This window comes from Sapajus apella, unplaced genomic scaffold (genome assembly GCF_009761245.1).
Source record: "Sapajus apella isolate SASKATOON/1434 unplaced genomic scaffold, GSC_monkey_1.0 scaffold3, whole genome shotgun sequence".
Taxonomy (NCBI): domain Eukaryota; kingdom Metazoa; phylum Chordata; class Mammalia; order Primates; family Cebidae; genus Sapajus; species Sapajus apella.
In genome coordinates this window covers 56,022,336-56,040,512 of record NW_022436943.1, presented here as the reverse complement: position 1 = coordinate 56,040,512, position 18,177 = coordinate 56,022,336, and the positions used below count along the sequence as shown (strand labels likewise).

General features: G+C 48.3%; 1 protein-coding gene across 4 annotated transcripts in view; it reads right to left on the bottom strand.

Annotated features, from left to right (window-relative positions):
* Window positions 1-18,177, bottom strand: part of TG (thyroglobulin) — a 272,807-nt gene that overhangs the window by 224,320 nt on the left and 30,310 nt on the right. For all 4 annotated transcript variants that reach the window (XM_032253958.1, XM_032253934.1, XM_032253944.1 and 1 more), the window contains 9 exons: window positions 17,626-17,763; window positions 17,181-17,258; window positions 16,524-16,636; window positions 15,088-15,190; window positions 13,900-14,100; window positions 8,549-8,761; window positions 7,113-7,267; window positions 2,491-2,647; window positions 756-977 (listed from right to left, as the gene is read on the bottom strand). In XM_032253958.1, the coding sequence (XP_032109849.1) occupies window positions 756-977; window positions 2,491-2,647; window positions 7,113-7,267; window positions 8,549-8,761; window positions 13,900-14,100; window positions 15,088-15,190; window positions 16,524-16,636; window positions 17,181-17,258; window positions 17,626-17,763 (1,380 nt within the window). The remainder of the gene's footprint in view (window positions 1-755; window positions 978-2,490; window positions 2,648-7,112; window positions 7,268-8,548; window positions 8,762-13,899; window positions 14,101-15,087; window positions 15,191-16,523; window positions 16,637-17,180; window positions 17,259-17,625; window positions 17,764-18,177) is intronic.

Here is an 18,177-nt window from a genome sequence, read left to right as displayed (position 1 = left end):
GCTGCAACACTGCTGGTTTGATGAGCAAGAAAGGAAGTCACCAGTTAAGAAATGTGAACAACTTCTAGCAAGTGGAAAAGGCGAGGAAAGACGTCCCCAGGGGCCTGCAGGAAGCGAGCGGGCCCTGCCAACCGCTCAGTTTTAGCCCAGTGACACCCACGTTGTAATTGAAACCTACAGAACTGTAAGATACTACATCTATATTGTTTTCTGCCACAAAATTTTTGGTCATTTGCAATAGTAGCAACAGGAAACTAATACAATTTCCATTAAAGTAAGCTACATCACATTCCCATTAAAATGGTCCCCAAACTACTTATAGGAGAGGCAAGAGCAACCCAAGTGAACCTCCATCAGGAACCACTTTCCCTGAGTTTTAAAGCCCTGGGCTGATGAATGGCCATTTGGAAATTGTGTTGAGTAACATATTGCCACAACTAGACTGGGAAATGTGTACCCAGGATACAAGTGGACATTAGCCTTCATCACAATGACAGGCAGCCCAGGCTCAGGGTCCAAGATTATTCATAACTAACAACAGAAAGAATAACATCAAACATGGGCCCCTCCTTCCACCATGCCACCTAACAGATGGAGACTGTATGCCCATGCATAGTGGATGACTGAAAACTTTTGCTTGTTAACTGAATGGATGATTCTCAGCCCTGAATGTAGCCTCTCTCCAGAGCTGAGGTGGCCTTTCCCAAAGCGTCACACAGCTCCACAGGAGACATCCAGGGAGAGAGTGGACCTACCACATCCTAGTCGGTCCTGACTGTCCTCACTTGTCCAGACTTGGTAGAATCCCTCCAAGCACCCAAACCATGTCCTGGGAGAGGTGCCAAAGTGGTCCCCTTGGAGGAAGAGGATGGCAGTGTCTGCTGGGAATGACTTCGAATCCAGATGAAGCTGAAATGAGCCACTCTGTATCAGGTCTGTGAAGCGCCCAAGAAGATCCTTGCCCACCATGGCTCTCTCTGTAAGACACAGGATAAGGCAGAGGTCACCCCCACTGTTCTCTACAAGGGCCAGGGAGGATCAAGGGGGCAGAGATGCCTACAATGTCCTGGCTGAAATGAGACATAGGCATCATGTGGTGTCTCATTTTACAGAGGGAGGAACTGAGGCTCAGAGAAGAGGATGGACCGGCTCCAGGTCACCCAGGAGTCAGAAGCACAAGTAGTGACTCCAACCCAGATCTCCTGGCTCCTGCCATTTCCGTGGCACCAATGCCACCTGCATTGGCATAGGAGATCACGTCTTCAGTCACTAGTCTAAGGTGCAAGATCCAGACACTCATCTACCTCAATCCTCAATGAGGCACTGAACACCTCTGAGCCTCAATGTTCCCATCTGAAAAATTGCTTGGGAATGGCTCTCTTTGCAGCTGGTGAGGGTCCTAGGAAAGAATGTGTGTGAAGTGGCCACTCAAAAAGAAAGCAAGGACTTGAAGAGGCAATGGGACCGTCTGCCTCAGTGTTTAGCCAAACACCAAGGGGCCTCCATCTGTCAAACGGTAAGTAGTTCCTAGGAAGAAAGCAGGTGAGCACCGTGCCAGGAGCTGGGGCAGATCCCAGCACACAGCAAACATTCCGGCTGTAGCAGGCTACTGCAGAGCCAGCCCATGGCCTCCAATCACAGTCTCGCTGACTCACCATTTGAAACAAGCAATAAACATCTCATGCTTTTGCAGCTCCAAACACAGACATGTTATCCAGGCTCCCTTTGGAGAAAGATGGAAGGGGATCACTAATTCATAATGCTGGGCCTCCAGGAGAATTCATAATTCTTCTGAATTATTATTTAGAGGATTATTACCCTCATAACTAGTGAATGACAGAACTAGTGAATGCAGTCTCCTTCCTGGCAACGTTTTCCAGAAGTTCTTCCTCATGGAACAGGGGGCAAACTCCAGCCAATCCCACCCCTGGATGTTTGGCCACTGGAAAGATGGTAGAAGAGAGAATGGAGTTGCCTCCCATTCTGTGGTCAGAAATCTACAGACTCTTTCCTACCCTACCAGGAAGCACAGAGCTGAACATGGCACATGCCCACAGTAGCTATCATAAAATCCATTCTTCTTCTCCCTCTCCTCTGTTAACTATCCATATCATGACTGCCCCATTCTAAATCGTGTAAAGTGGTCTGAAATGTTTTACAATTTGAAGTGGGTAAGATATAAGTTAAAAACCAATAAAGACTTTCCCAGCCCACCCTGCTGTCCCCTTCACACATTCTGTTTCACCTCTCTGCATGCAGAAAGCCAAGAGAAGTATTAGAAGACGTTCAGGAGACAGAACCAGGCTCTTTGTTGACATTATTTAACTCTAGTAAAGGATTGGCAAGAACTCTATTGATTATTATACATTTTAAAATAATTAGCTCTCCCCATAATCTTCACAGGAAGACTAGCTCCATTTGGCAGATGAGGAAACCGAGACTGAGAGAAGCTGCATAGCTTCTTCTAGGTATTAAAACAGAAAAACATACCAATGTCATGTAAGTCAGGAAGAGAGGCCACTGGGATGTCCTCAAGCCGTGATTTCCACGTAACATTCACTCCCAATTGCTCCCTGGTCAGACATCCCACCTGCACAGAGGAGTTGTCGCAGACAGGAATGGAAACCGGGGTGCCAAAAGTCTTCACCTACAAGAAGACAGATACTATTAGCTCAAGAACACCAAGTAGAAAGCTAGTGTTGTTGGGTCCACACCAGGAACCAGAACTCGGCTTATGTTACTTCCTTCAATCCTCCACCATCCCTACTTCAGGGAGTCAAGCAATAGTGACCCCCTTTTCCACACCTGAGGAAAACAAGATTCAGAGAAGTTAAATAACCTGCCCTGGTTACATGGTGTATACAGGTGTAAGTAGAGGAAGAGCAGGGCTCCATGCATCAAAAGCCCAGTCACCATATTTCACTGGTGAAACAACTTTAGCCAACTCAGAAAGTCTTTACCACACACATATTCAGCAGGACGCCTCTGAACCCCTATAGCATCCACCAGCTCCTCAATTTCGGTTATGCAGCTTGGTCTCTCCTCCCAGCCTAAGTGCGGCTGAGTTGTGCCCACTGAGTGTCTGTGAGTGATGTACTGTGGGCTCCTCAGGGTTGGGGAGAAAGACAGATGGTTACAAGGCCTGTTACCCTAAGGACGGTGCCAAGCTTTGGTCCAGGGTTGAACACAAGCTTCATCTCTCCTTCTTCACAAAGACAGCCTCTTTCAAAGGATGTCTTAGTGCATTTGGATGACTATAATAAAATACCACAGATTGGGTGTCATAAACAACACAACTTTATTTCTCATAGTTCTGGAGGCTGTAAAGTCCAAGATCAAGATGCCAGCCATGTTTGGTGATGGTTCTCTTCATAAATGTCTGTCTTCTCACTGTGTCCTCACATGCAGAATGCGTAAGGATCTCTTGGAACCTCTTTATAGTAAAGGATATACCCTTATAAGGATATAGTCTTTATATTCTTTTATAAGGACACTAACCCCATTCAAGAGGGCTGCACCCTCCTGACCTAACATAAAGTCCCCTAATCCTATCATGTTGGGGATTATGGTTTGGATATGAATTTCAGGGGGGACACATGCATTCAGATGATGGCAAAAGGTAACATTCCAAGAGAGTTTATACAAAGTCCAAAGGGAAGTCAGTTTATCAAAAGCTTGGGTGCCTAGAGAGTGAATAGAGGGTTCTAGAAGGAAAGTGAACTCCGTCACCAATGAGCAATTCAGAGTTGATGTGGCCTTCAGGCATCACCACAAAAGGCCTCAACTACTTTCTTCAGAAGCAGACAGTGCCCTGAAAGCCAGCCCCAGGTGGCCGATGCATACAGAAGCTGAATGTCAGCGTGCCATCCATCCCAACAGCCCTGGCTCCCAGACCTTACTTTGTGCCACACCCAGGGCCACACCCCCCGTGAAGGTGAGAAAGTGGATGTGAGTGTTCATATGGTTATCATTTAATGAGATCCTGCTGTGTGCCAGGGGCTTAGTATTCTCAGAAGGCACTGTGGTATGATTTTTGAACATGTTTTATTCATCAGGCCCTGTGTGAAGTGCTTGAAATATATTAGCTAGTTTAATCTTCAAAACAAGTCTACGGAGTTGAGACTCCCATTACCCCACATTACAGATGGAGAATTTGCCTCTGAGAGGCTGAGAACTTGCCTAAGGTCCCAAGGCCAGTAGGTGGTAGAGCCGGGATTCACAACTCCACTAACCCCAGAACTTTGTAGCTCTCAGAAGAGGGTAAAGAGAAAAAGCTTTGGGTCTGTATGTTATCTCACTTAACCTGACCCTCCAAGGTGGGTTCTCCTAACCCCATCTTACAGATGATTGACTGAGGCTTGCCAAGCCTGGGAAAGGCCCAGGTCACACTGGTAGGAGTGCTGGAGCCAAGGTTTGGATCCAGATCCACCTGACTTGGAAGTCTATGTATTGTCTCCTACTTCTGAAGAATAGGGCCCTCTCCTTCTTCACCTTAGAAGCTCTCTGTCTCATGGTCATACCCTGACACCTTGTTTAGAAAGCCCTTAGGACTAGGTCCTTGCTTAGCTTCCTCCTGACCCTATCTCTGTCTTCAGCATGGTCCTCAGCGCTCCAATCCCCTGGATTCCAGCACATTTTACTCCATTCTGCATGAGGTTTAATTTCCCCATGTTGGAAACACATGTCTTCAGCCATTCCCTGCAGCTAAAACCTTAATCGTCCTGAATACTTCTATCTTCCCACAACATATCATCTACTACCCAGTCCTGTGGGCTCCGTGGTCCCACCATGTCAAGATTCCTGCTGTTTCTCATGTTCCGCACTGCAGCCTGGCCCCAGGCTAGAGAAAACTGTAAAACTCTCAGCATCCTGTCACTTTCTCAACTTCAGTGATGTCCCATCGCATGCAGAGTAAAACTCACCATCCTGGCCAGAGCCAACAAGGCCTTGAGCCATTTTCAACATGCACACCCCAACTCACAGTTCCCTCTTCTGCTGTGCCTACCCATAATGGTCCCTTCAGTTTTATGGGTCGGACTAAATATGTGCCCATCACAGAAACTCCGACCTTCTATTTCCTCTCCAGGGGTCCCTTTCCCCCAGAATTCATAGGTCCTCAGCTTTACCTCACTCCTATCCCTCCCAGTAGCACCTCTTGGAGGCCCCTTCCTGACCTTTCTATCTAAAACCCCTCTCATCTCACCATCTTCCGTCTCCAAGGCCCAACCTGCTTTATTTCCCCTCTTAGCTCTTACCCTTACCTGACAGGTACTTGCTTAATGTCATCCCCCAAAGAACAAAGAGGTGATCTCATTCACTGCTGCATCCTGAAGACTCTGTTGTGAACCAAATTCTAGCCAGGCTCCTCTGAGCCCTCTTACTAGACCTCAGCCTTGGCTTCAAAAGACTTCTATAAGCACTAACATTGTTTCTAATTGTTCAAGGCCACACCCCTGGAATGACCCTAGCCACTCTTAAAATGCCTGCCTGGAAAACTCAAGGCTGCCAAGAGAATTCATTATTTGTTCCAGCAAACACTTGAAGATGGGGCACCTGTCTCTAGCCTCTGCGGGAGGCTGCAATAGCACCAGTTAGCAAACCCAGATGGGTTTCACATCACATGGACTAGCTCCCTTTCCTGTTTTTGTTGTTGTTGTTATTAATTTTTCACTTTCCTGACTCTACTGAACCCCTGCTTACACCTTCCCTATCCCCTCATTCTCCTTTTAAAATGCCCAGTCACTTCTCTACAGATCTAAGTTGAGTCCAGTTCATGCTGAACTCTTTTCCCCACTGTAATAATATATTCTGATGAAAATCTGTCCTGACCACTTTAACTAGTATTGGCTTTATTTACCTTCGATAATTTACCTTAGTGCCTATGTACATGCCTAGCCTGTAATAGGCACTTAAATATTTGTTAAATGTAAGAATGAATGAATGAATAAATATGGTCTACACAGACCTGGACTTATTAAGGGATGAGAAATCTTGGACAACTTATTCACCCGATGTCTTTAGTTAATTCACCTGTAAATTGGCCACTGACACCCACCAAACAGGGTGCTATGATGATTAGAGGTAAGGAATGTGGAGCTTCTAGCCTGGTACCACAAACACAGCACCCAATAATTAACAAGCATCACTGACACTGTTACTGTGAGTGTATTTCCTTGAATAAAAAGACAAAGTCTATTCATGCCTCTGTTTGTTTTCATATCAGTAACATCTGTGTATTGTTTTGTAAAAAAAAAAAAAAGGATATTCTCTAAAATTCTTTTTATATTTTTTAAAATAATTTACATGAACTCAACCCTAATGTTCTCCAAAATTCTTAACGTGACGTCCCAAAACTGAGTTGCTCTGATGATTTAGCAAACTTTGAACAGAAAAATGATTTATTTAACAGAGTAACCTTTAAAGACTCCTTCTCTAAACAATTATGACTTCAAATAACCAAAGCCCTTGAATATTACACAGCTGAAAAACTCTATTATATATGGCGGGATGCCTTTCCAGGTGGCATGCGATATTCTTCTTTCAAGAAGAATCCATAATGCCTCCTCTCAGGTTTGTCTAGAAACACATCTAACACTGTGGTGTGCAGAGTACACTGAGGTTTTAGCCTTCCTGCCCCATGTTCCCAAGCTCTTTCTCTATGGATGGTGGAGGTACTACATGGTGGTCACAGTTCTGTGATCAAGTCAGACAGCCTGGCCCTACCTTCTCCTGGTTGTATGATTCTGGAACAATTCTTTTAGCTCTCTGGTCTTCATTTTCCTCATCTACACAATAGCAATAATGATAAAGTCCCTATGTGGATTGCATTAGCTAATTTATACCAAAGGATGCCCATATTAAGTGCTCAGTAAACGTTTGAGATCTTTATATAGAAAGAATGGTCAATGATGAGATGGGTATGGATTCTGCCTCTGCTGCTGTGTAATTAACCTTGGTCAAACCACTTCCCATTTCTGGGTACCAGTTTGCACACTGATAAAATAGTGAGGGTTGAACTCAAACCCTCAGGTTCATGTGAGCCCTCAGGTTCTCTGACACAGTAACCCTGAGTTCAGTCCAAGCCCTCACTGTGGGAAAGATGAGGCACGTACCTGGATCTGGCAGAAGCCACGGGCGGTCAGCTCATCCAATATGAAGACCTGGAAAGCCTGCAGCAAACCCGCATAGTCGGCACTGCACATCTTGCCCGGCGGGAGCTGGAGCTGAAAGTGTCCTTGGGTCTGGATGGTCTGCCACAGCTGGGGCCCTGCAGGCAAGCACCAGAGGTCAGTAGACAGAGGGGACAGGACTGCAGAGTTCTTTTCTTTGTTTGGGTTTTCCTCTGCAAAAACTAACCCTTCCTCATTTAGCTTGAAACACATAAGCACTGACACTTTGCATTGTCATCCCAAGTCTAAGAACTTTCCAGCATAATGGCTTGTCTCTGAAATTGCTGAGCACCCTCACAAGCAAGCTCAGTATTACCTCATCCTGCAAACCAGTGTGCTTTATATTTTGGGGTCCTGGACATCCTCCTTGGAAAATCTTCCATGCCATCTTGCACATAAACATGGCCACGCTATCTGGTTTTTCAGGTTGAGAATAGACACCACAGATCATGGGAATGAATGCCATTCTCTAAGGTTGTTCAGTACACAATCTGAACAATCATTCACAGCAGCCTGCATTCAACTTCAGGAGCTCAGGCTTTGTGCCTCTTTTCCCAAAGTCCTTTGCTGTTGGATCAATTGTGACCATCTTGGTCTTGACTTCAGCATAGCCAAAGTGGCAGGCCACTTATTTATCCAAATCACATTTTGAATTTTCTGGATGGGGACCCTCTATAACCCAGAGTACTTTGCAACAAATGCTCTCCTTGACACTCCGGCATCCACCCAGAGCCTTGTGACAGTCCCAGGATCTTGGTCTCTCTCCCAGATGCCCTTCCCATTGCACTGGGTGGATTAAGTGCCAGGTCCCAGAGTGCGTTCAGTATGTGATGAGGCTAAAGGAGCTCTGCTCAAGGCACTGGGAAAGAAAGCCGAAACTTACACAGGCATGTGTTCCAGCAATCAGGACTGATGCCGGACCTGGCGCAGAATCCAGGGCCCCCTGGTAAGCCTGGCATTAGCCCTGGAAGTCCAGGTGGTCATGAGGAGATGCTGCTGGGGCAGGGTCACTCAGGGGTTCAGAGCAGCTCTGAGCATGGCACAGCCACCTATACAGCTGTCAGAGCACCAACCTGCCCACTATTCTTCCTGAATCCAAGTATCCCAAGAAGGTTGGAAGGACGGCAATTCTCTCAAGGAGCAGATGGTTCCAGAGAAGGCACATGGAAAGCCTAACTCCAGGGGTCTGTGAAATCCATCTGCTCCTTCTAGAAGACAGTGCTCCCTGGGACTGTCTCTCACCTCTTGGTGCCACCTGGCTTACCATGATCATGCTACATTTGGGTGGGGAAATGCAGCAGCCACGCCTCCACATCTTGGTCCCAGCCCTAGCCCTGAGAGGGAGCAGGGTGCAGGACAGATGCCCTGAGGCCACTCACGTTGGCAGGCCCGGGGCTGAGGTGGCTGTGACTCCCAGCGTCCGCTCTCCAGGCTACATATCAGTGGCCCCGGTGGAAACACGCTCCGGGAGCCCTGGCGGCACAGCAACCGGCACTGCTGGATGGCAGCCCCTGTGGGGCCCGAGATGGTCTCACACAGGATTGTTCCACCAACCACCTCCGACATGTTGAATGGCAGTGGACACCGTGGGCCTAGAAGGAGGAAAGTGCAGCCGTGGTGGGCACCTGCCCAGCCTCGGGAGGGCTGAACACATCTAGTTGTGGGTGTCTCCTTCTTACTCACACTGGGCCCTCCTCCTCTCCCCTTCCCTGGACCTGTGAAACTCTCAGACCCGGGCCTGGGCCTGCTCCCTTCCTCTCTGCCCTGCCCTCTACTTGGATGAGCCCATCTGCTCTGTTTTAACAGACACCTAAGCATGAATGCCTCTTGTAGCTTCATGTCCGGCTTAAGTACTTGAGCTTTTTCTCTTCTCTAAAGCCAATTAATTACCACCTGGTCTCTTCACCTCAAAGCCCACCATCCAGGCCTGAAATTAGTATCTGCTGCCAAGCCTGCCCCTGCTTCAGTGCCCCAGGCACACGGAGCAGCACTGCCAGCCACCCAGCCATCCCACGCCAGTAACCTGGTGGCCTTCCTACAGGGTGCATCTCCTCTGTCTTGGTCATGGCTCATACCTGCTCCACGTCTCTGTTCACATCGCCACCTCCGTCATTAGACATCCTTCATCTTCCGCCTGAACTGCCAGCAAATGCTCTTTGCCAGGTGTCTGCGTTTAGCCCTCACCTCCTGCCTTTCTGTTCCCACGTCCCACCCAGTCCCCACTGCTGGCAGAGAAATTGTGCCAGAGCTGAATATCAGCTCTCAACTCCCTCATGTGCAGGCTGAACCTGGCTTCCTCTCTTCACTCTCATCTCCTCAGTTCCCCGATGCCTCCAGGAATATCTCTTACTCCCTGAACACATCTTCAAGCCTTCCCTCTGCCTGCTCCTATCTGGAAGATTCCTTTTTGACCCTCAAGTATCAACTCAACAAGTTCTGTTTTCCAACACTTTCATGGTTCTCCCAGGCAGGCTTAGCTTTTTTTTGGAATTCCCAGGCCACCAGGTGTAGACCTTCCTTTTGTCAATTGTTAGAACCTCTAATCAGTGGCACTCTGGTCTCCCCACTGGGTTAAGTCCACAGGGAAAAAGAGGGCACTTGTCCTCTGTTCATCCAGACCATGGCGCACAGCTGCCCTAGACACAGCTCAATGAATATGAGTTAAGTAAATGGGAAAATGAGCAAATCAAAGAGCAAACAGACTTAGCATGACAATTTCATACCAATTAGAGATTTCGTTCATTATTGGACTCAGGCCTCCAGGGATATCCAGGAGGATATATATACTGGTCTTTTGACCAGTATATGCTTTAAAATCTGCAATCTATAAGGAATATGAGGGTATTCAGGGGCTTCAAAGAGGAAGAATGATCTATTTTGATTTCCAGAGCCCAGCCTGGGCTCTTTTTGTGATAAGAATGGTCCTTGGTCAAGATTTTGCACTGCGATTTGCAGGGGGCTTCTTGAGTCGTCTCTTACCAAGTCCCGAGTGTAAGTGGGACAGCAAGAGTCCAGCTATGACTCTGAGTCAGCCTAAAGGCTGTGAGTCCTGGCCCTATTATTCACTAGTTCAGGGTCCTAGCACAAGTAATTAACTTCTCTGTGACAGTTTCCTCACCCATAAAGTGATGAAGATGGCCATAACACCTGCCTCCTAGTGGGAATATTTATTGAAAGTATTTATTAATAATTTATTAATATTTGTTTATTAACCTACTAGGGGATGTGGAGTATGTACCAGCTACACTATTAAGAGCTTGACTAATAACATTTCCTATAATGTTCCCCACAACCGTATGGGATAGGTCCCATTATCCCTATACGGACGCCAATACTGGGGCACATAGAGGGTGAACGCCTCCTCTGTGGTCAGACAGCTAGTAAACAGAAAAACCAGGATTCCAGCTCCATTATCTTTGCCCCAGAATCTACATCCTCTACCAGTGTACTAGACGCATGTGTGTATATGGGGTGTCAATGACTGTGTAAGCATCCTTCCCATCTCAGTGAACACAGGTTTCCCCTCTTATCCCACAGGAATGATCTGCACCTGTGTTTTTTCTGTTCTTTTTTTTTTTAACCTTCCGTTGCCTTTTGGAAGTCGGCCAGTGAGTGATCTGATTTGGCTAAGAAGAGGTTTTCCTCCTGGGGCCACAAACATCACCCAGGACATTGACGCTTCTCTTGCCAGGGTTCCTACCCTCCCCCACAGTCACTCATTGAAATGAGTGACTCCCTGTCTATGGTACAACCCAGCTGGCCCCCACAGCCAGGGAGGAGTGGCTAAGGAGAGAAGGAAGAAGTACAGAAACTAAAATTAACTGAATACCCCCAGTGGGTGCAGTGCAGCCCCAGAGAGGATGCTTTACATCTTTAACGTCAAACAATCCTTCCAAAATTATACCACTGGGAGTCCTTATTGCTATTTTAGAGATGAGGAAAATGGAGTCTGAAAGGAGCTAAGTGGCTCGCCTGGGGACATGTGTTAGGGATTGGACTAAAAGCCAGACCTGCTCGCTTCCACCTGCCATCTTCCAAGAGCTTGTGAGCACTGCCTGTCTTCTCTACGCCGGGGCTGCCCAGGGACCTCCCAGGCACTGACTCCATCTTCACGGCAACTTTGTGGGGCAGGACTGCTACCAGCCACATCTCACAGGTGAGGCCCTGGAAGTCTAGAGAGCTTGACTTCCCATCCAGAGCCTGACAGCAGGAAGTGCTATGCTCTGAGCTACCAAGCTAATGCACAGGGGAGGAGGCAGCATTTTCCATGAATATGACATTGGACACAGACAGAGGCAATTTGGTATCTGTTCTAATTCTGTCCCTAAGTAATACCGGCAAAAATAGTAATACTATGTATTTATTAGTGTATTAGTAATTCCAGTGCTCAACAGTTTACAGAGGTTTTATTCTCCTTTCTTATTTTACAGATTGAGACACTGGGGTCCACAGAGGTGGGGGGGGGACCAGTCCAAGGACACCTGGTAAGTGAGCGGTGGAGCTGCCATTCAAGTCTGTCTGTCGGCCCCCCGACTCTATCACGCTCTGCAGTGAGTCAGCAGGAAGAGGCTTTGGGGGTCTCATGTCAACGCCATCTTCGCAGTGTATTGAGCATGGCCAGCCTCCAACCTCAGCTCCAGGACCCCAGGACTATTCCACTCTCCTGTGTTTAAATGAATGGCGTTTCTTGGTTCCTGATCCCATGACCAGGAGCCTGGTCACTTTAAGACTCTCAGGGAACCTGGGCAATGTCCCAAATTACCACCTATATTAAATCTCTCAGCTTTTCCCAAACTCCCTTGCCCTGCTGTGGAATCGGAAGAGGCCAGTGCTGACTGTTCCCACCACCGTCCATTCCATCCGCACCTGCATGGGGCGAGTGGCTTGCCAGGCCCCGCAAGAACCAGGGATCTTCCTAGACTTCCAGCCCAATCCCACCAGCCAGTGGGGTCAGAAGGGCAGGTGAGCACCTACCCAACCATCAAACCCACAACGAAGCCCTTACAAATGTTAGCTCCCCAGCCTTGAAAACAACTCAGCCAATGAAGAACGATTCCCCGATAAGCAGAGGAGGCCAAAGCTCTTCCTCTGGACATATTTATCTTATATCTTTCTTCATTCAGCAAGGTCACTAAATGGCCTCTGGAGCCTTCTGCCTATCTTCTTCTAAAGCCCTTACATCTGTACAGCACAGGGTTTCATCAGCAGGACTCCAAGTTAAACCCTGGCTGTTCCATTTGCTAACTGTGTGACTTTGGACGTGTTCATGAACCTCTCTGAGCCTCAGTTTTTCCATCTGAAAAATGGGAAGATAGGAGAGCTCCATCTATTCCCCGGCATTGTTGGAAGGCAAAAACGGGATGAGGGATGTGAAAAGCAGCTTTGAACAGTTAATCTCTGCACACATGAGCCATATCATGGATTTCTACATGGTCAAGCCACGTAGAGTCTTCCTAAGCACTAAAGGAGTTGTGCCCCAGACCTGTTCCTGGAGGAAGCCACACCAGTGTGTGTCCTGGGTCTCAGTTCAGACCACTCCTAGATGATCTGCACTGAGACCCAGGTCTGTGTCCTATTGTGTCTGACTTAAGGTGGACCCTTCACTTCTCTCCCTATTTTGGAAGCACAGGGCAGGCAGTTGCACTCATACCTAACCATGGAGCACCTGCTGTGTCTCCCTATCCCACATGGTGACAGCTGCTGAGGGTTGCAAAGATGCAGATGACATGGGCCCATGTGGAGGGGAGAAAAACAGGACTGGAAGGAAATGATGTGTGGTGAGAGCCTTGGGCACAGTACAGGGTCAGGGCACGAGGGAGGATGGACAAAACTGGAAAGCAGCCCCCGCAAAGAGAGCAGGAGGACTCTTCCCTCCCACCCCTGCTTCTGAGGCTCCTCTCATCTCTTTACAAATATCAACCAGAAGTATCACTAGATCTAATTAAATTTCCCTGCAATTCCAAAATGTTGCTTAGAGATTAGAAAATAAAAATAATGAAAGAATAAGAACATCAAAAGAAAGGTAACGGCAGCAGACTCAGACTCATTTAGCACAGTATTGTGCAACTTTGCCAGACCCACCACCCCAATTTGTAATAAGTGTTTTGTAATGTCTCCATGTCCTGCCCTGAAAAGAAATTCACAGATGGTCTAATCCACCTATTTATACAAATTTTAAAATGACTGTCATGTCCTGTGACTTGAAATTGTTAGAGAAATAAAAGGTTAAAAATTTATAATATATTTTAATATTTAACAATATAGTTCAATATTCTATATATTCATGTGATATATATTTCAATATTTGACATTCACTCAATTTTTTAAAATAGAAATAAAAATAAACAAGTCAACATGTCCACAGATTCCTCAAGTGCCCCAGTAAGGATGGACCCATCACACTGAGATCCTGCAATCACGGTCCTTCTCCCCATCTGAGGACACAGAGAATGAGACACCAAACCCCTGAGCAGGATAGCCCCCAAGCTTCTTGAGGTGCCAATCCCAGGGGTTCCCTGCCCAGGCTCTTTCTGACTTCAGCTCCCAGCAGGAGCATCTTCAGGAAGTAGACTAAGTTTTCATGTGATGGGACTCAACCACAACTACGTTCCTCCCGCGCTTCCTGTCTCTCCTCCCACCCCTGCCTTCCCAGCTTCTCTAGAACTTCACCCCGTCTGGATCAAAGAACAGCTATGCAGGCCCTGTGGTTCCCCCAGGGTTTATGACTTACTCTCACAGGCGGGCTGGCTCCCGACCACGCGCGTCCCGGGCACCTCTTCTCCACTGTCCATGACACACCAGCAGCTGCCCTGGGCCTGGTTGCACTGCACTGGGAAAAAGCCCCCGTCCTCTGCCCCACAGGCTGGGACATAGCCTGGGCCAATTCTTCTGGAGAGGACTCCATTCCTGAGCACATTGCAGAGGCTTGGGCCTGACATAGAGACAAGCCAGATGAACTAGACACCCAGCTCCCACTCCCTGCTTGGATGCCTACCACCCACAGCCACCCTCAGCCCACCTGCCTGCAGGGCATTCCAGGGGCATGGGGATGCCTCCCCACCAGGAGGTTAAATGACAACAAGGCAAAGACTAGGCCTGGCTCAGCTCTGTACTCTCTCCCCACCACTGCCTGCCCTCAAGCAGCTTAGAGTCTTAAAGGAGATTCAACAAGTACATGAACAGGTACAATTCCGTGAAATAAAGGCAACAATAGTGCAGTGTAGGAGTCTATGGAGGAAGACGGAGGTGAGCAGAGGCTTCCTGGAGGGACAGATGTATGGTCTGAGCAAGAATTTGTCAGGTGGGGGTGTGGAGGGGTAGGCAGACATATTGCAGGTGGCACCGCCAGAATGCATGAAGGCCCGGGTGGAAGAAAGTGTCTTCCTTTTTCAAAAATCTGACCAGAATTTATCACAAGCTCACCCTGAAGCACGACTGATGGAGAAGAAGAGAAGCCAAGGAAGACACATGGGAGCCAGAGGTGCAGGGCCCTCGAGCCATGCCAGGGAGCTCAATCACGGCCCCAAGGATGATGGGAGCATTATGGTGTTCAGGCAGAGGAGGGACATCTGCACGTTAAAGATGGCTTCACTGTGGAAACCAGACTGCAGAGCTGCACATCCAGCCAGCCCTCCAAAGGCCCAGGGCCCCCTTTGACGGTGACCAGTGCTGGTTTGCACTTCTCAGACACAAGGCATAGCCTGCTCCCTACCATGTTTGCTTCTCCCAAGAACCTGCAGAGGTGGGAGAATATTGCCCTATTTCACAGATGAGAAAACTGAGGCATAGTGAGGTCAGCAGCTGCGCCCCCACAGCTATGGGAGAGGCAAAGCTGGTACATGAAGCCAGCTTTTCGGACTCTACGCTCAGTGGCCCACAGGAGAGGTGAAAAGCGATGTCGGGAGGGGCTGCCACTCACACTGGGCACTGCTGTTCAAGCCAGACAGCAGCTCTTCTCCTGATGCACGGTCCACACACCAGGTGCCAGCCTCCGATGCCTGCAGCCTGGCATACTCTCCTGTCTGAGACAAAGCCAAGGTCACGTCAGTCACTGCTGCAGGCAAGATGCTCTAGTGGCCAACCTGCTGCTGGCAGATGTCAAAAGTGTCCCTTCCAAAGCAACTGATGATGACTTCTCCAGATGGAAAGACATGGGGTTCGGGAGAGGTGCTCTCCTGTTCCCAGCCCTTTACGTACATCATTTAATTGACGGCTACAACACCCTCATGAGGCAAGGACCACCATTCTCCCACTTTCAGGTGGGAAAAACTGAGGCTCTCTCAGAAAGGGAGAGTGCTGTGGCAATGCCTCACAGCGGTGAGTGAGAGGCAGATCAGGCCCGGCCCAAACCCATCTAGACCCAAAGCCCCGCTGTACTCCTGGACCAGCCTCACTAATTCCAGAAATGATTTTGACAAGCACTGCAGTCCTCCACAGGAACTGGGCTTGCAAACCGCACCTCAGAGCACCTCTCACCTCTGCTCTGAAGTCACTTGTCCTACCATCGGACACGGTGGCTTCTACCTCTCTTTCTCCCTGAGCATCAGTGCCCAGGATGGTGAAGCAGAATTGCATTCCTGCAGCAGGTGCTTTCCGGCCAAGATAAAAAAAAACTAAACGGCATTGACTAATTTCTCTATGAAGCTATCCATACGTGGGTCCCTGTTTACAGTACCTAACAATAACAATAAGGAAGCTTGTGCTTAGCATGGTACAGTTTCATGAGCTTCAATGCTTCTATTTCATCTGCTTCTCACCAAGTCCCTGGAAGCTAAGCAGAGTGAGTGATGGTGTTCCTACCATCCTATTTTAGAACAAGAACACTGAGGCCCAGAGACTTCCCTCACTTGGCAAGTAAGTGGGTAAGTTCCGGGCATAAACTCTTTCTCTAGGAGCTCTACATCAGGACTTCACTGAATGATGAATTGTTACAGTCACCCAGGAACTGGGGAGGGACAGAGGCTGGTGTCCTCCATGTATGTTGGGAACCTGAGGTACAGCAAGCATAGGGCCTTGGCCAAGACACCTTTAGGAAATCATGATAGTGTGTTTTGTTTATTTTTCAAAGAGTTCTTATGAAAGATATTTCCTTGGAGTCTCAAAACAATTCTAGCATTAGTAGGACAAAATATGGCCTGATCTTACGATTAAACAAAACAAACTGGGAGACAGAAAAGGTCAGCAAATGGCCCAAGGTCATAGAACCAGGTTCTAGCAGGCCCGGACAAACACCCACGCTGAGAACTCCATGTGAGCTTTTAACTAAGCCAAATGTATTGACAAAAGGAAAGATCATCTTCAACCGGGGGACAGGGGACAAGTCCCAGCTCCAATCCTGTGCTTCCAGAGCCTTACCTCTAGGCAGGCTGGGATGAACAGGTCTTTTGGAGATGGGTCTCCTTGGGATCTAGCCTGTTTCCAACTAGAAAGCAGCCCACTGCTTCGAGATTTCTCGCAGGTGGTCGGGCCTGTGGGAGAGAGAGGTGTTCTTAAAGGACTCATTGTGGGAGCCAAGGGGGAAGGGGGAGCCCAAGCTGACCCCAGGTTTCAAGGTCATGGGCCTAGGTGAATGGAGGTGCTCTTCACAGAGAAGTGGAACCTCAGAGGAAAAAGATTCATGTGGAACATGTCAGCTTTGAGATGTCAAGTGGACTGCGGATTTCACAGGGCTGAGCCTCAGGAGAGGGCTTGGGGTTGCAGGTTCCAATGTGAGGCAGTTGCTGAAACTATAGGAGTGGCTGAAACTGCCCAGCAGGCATACAGGGAGGAGAACCAGGGCTTCCTCATCAGTCTCAGCTGTTTCCTTCCACCTGCAAAGCTGGGAGCATCAACTAGGAAGGGCCAAGGTCAGCACAAGCTTGCAGGCCTGGGAGCTTGGGAAAATGTGTCTGGCTTCACCTGGAGCCTGGCTGAAGGGCTATGGAGTCTCCAGCAGTTGAGCAACCTCAGCTGACTAGACCAGTGATGCCCATCAAGGCAGGTCAGGAGGGGAGCTCTGCAGGTTTCGCTTACACTGTGGGATCTGCAGAGAGCGGGCAGTCAGCGAGGCAGGGACGAACTCTCCTTTCTCATCTACACACCAGCAGTGCCCTGGAAAACAGCCAAGGGGAGGACATTCAGGAATCGCACTGGGGACTTGCCCCTGAGTGTCCCATAAACCACTTTCCTTCTGTGCACTCACAGTAGTGCAAGCCTGGTCCCCTGCTGTCCCCAGTCTACACCCCTAGTTGGACATTGTCCGTGATCACTCTGATGCCCCCAGCAACCACCCACTTGTCTTTCAGGCTGCTAGAAGATTCCTGCTCCTGTTATACAAGCGAGATAACTGGACGTCAGAGAAGCTAAGGAATTTGTCACCAGCTGCTAAAGAGGAGCCTAAGAGTCCAGCTCACTTGCCTCCCAGTGTGACGTTCTGTCCTCTAAAATAAAAAACGGTGCTGTCACCTGGCCACCTTACCAGTCCCGGCGTAGCACTGCACCGGCTCCCAACTTCCGAACGCATCGCACTGTGGCACATAGGGGCCTGACCGCAGGCGGGCAGATGCTCCAGCAGAGTCGTCCAGAGAAAAGCGGCGACTCTGATAGAAGCTTAAGGCTGGAGTCAGGGAAAGAGAAAAATAGAATATATCCACCTGCCCTGTGTGGGCTCTGATACTGAGAACAACCACATATGTCCTGGCTCCAACATAAGGAGGCCTTCTTATTTACTGATTTGACAAACATTTCAACCCGCAGTATTACAGAGGCTCCTTGCACAGTGGAAAGGCAATCAACAGATTGTCCTTTAACATGTAATGTTAAAGGAATATTATGGTAGATCTCTATGATAACTTCCATAAAGAAATAATTAGGTTAGTAAAGTGTCTTGGCACATGAGGTAATAGTGATGACAGACAGGCTCTATACTCATGTCATGTGTGAGGCACTATCTAAATACATACCTTAATCAATTTAATCCTCACAGCAACCTAGAAGAAATGTCATGTTATCCTTTTTTTTTTTTTTTTGA